At 71.8% G+C, this 209-nt stretch overlaps 1 protein-coding gene across 1 annotated transcript in view; it reads left to right on the top strand.

Moving 5' to 3' along the window:
• The window catches only part of ENTPD8 (ectonucleoside triphosphate diphosphohydrolase 8), a gene marked incomplete at its 5' end in the record, with an annotated part of 5,557 nt that extends 5,442 nt beyond the window's left edge, over positions 1–115 (top strand). The window contains one exon of the mRNA XM_014529689.1: positions 31–115. Within this exon, the coding sequence (XP_014385175.1) occupies positions 31–115 (85 nt within the window). The remainder of the gene's footprint in view (positions 1–30) is intronic.
• Between the last annotated feature and the right edge of the window lie 94 nt (positions 116–209).

The raw sequence follows: 209 nt of genomic DNA, 5'->3' as shown, positions 1-209 counted from the left end.
GCTGGCTCCTGGCTCTTGGTAACTGCAAAGAGACCCGTCAGAGCGGCCGCCATGGCCGCCCGCTGCGCAGGGAAGGCTGGGGGAGGCTGCTGGCCTCCGACATCACAGCCTCTGATGGGCCAGCCTCCTCCAGCTGGGCCCTGGTCCCTCCCTGGTCCCTCCCTGGTCCCTCCCTGGGTCCCAGGCGGGGAGCCGCCCAGCTGAGCCCC

This window comes from Myotis brandtii, unplaced genomic scaffold (genome assembly GCF_000412655.1).
Source record: "Myotis brandtii unplaced genomic scaffold, ASM41265v1 scaffold691, whole genome shotgun sequence".
In the NCBI taxonomy this organism is placed as follows: domain Eukaryota; kingdom Metazoa; phylum Chordata; class Mammalia; order Chiroptera; family Vespertilionidae; genus Myotis; species Myotis brandtii.
Note: the sequence above shows the minus strand (reverse complement) of the source record. Positions and strands in the feature narration are given on the sequence as shown.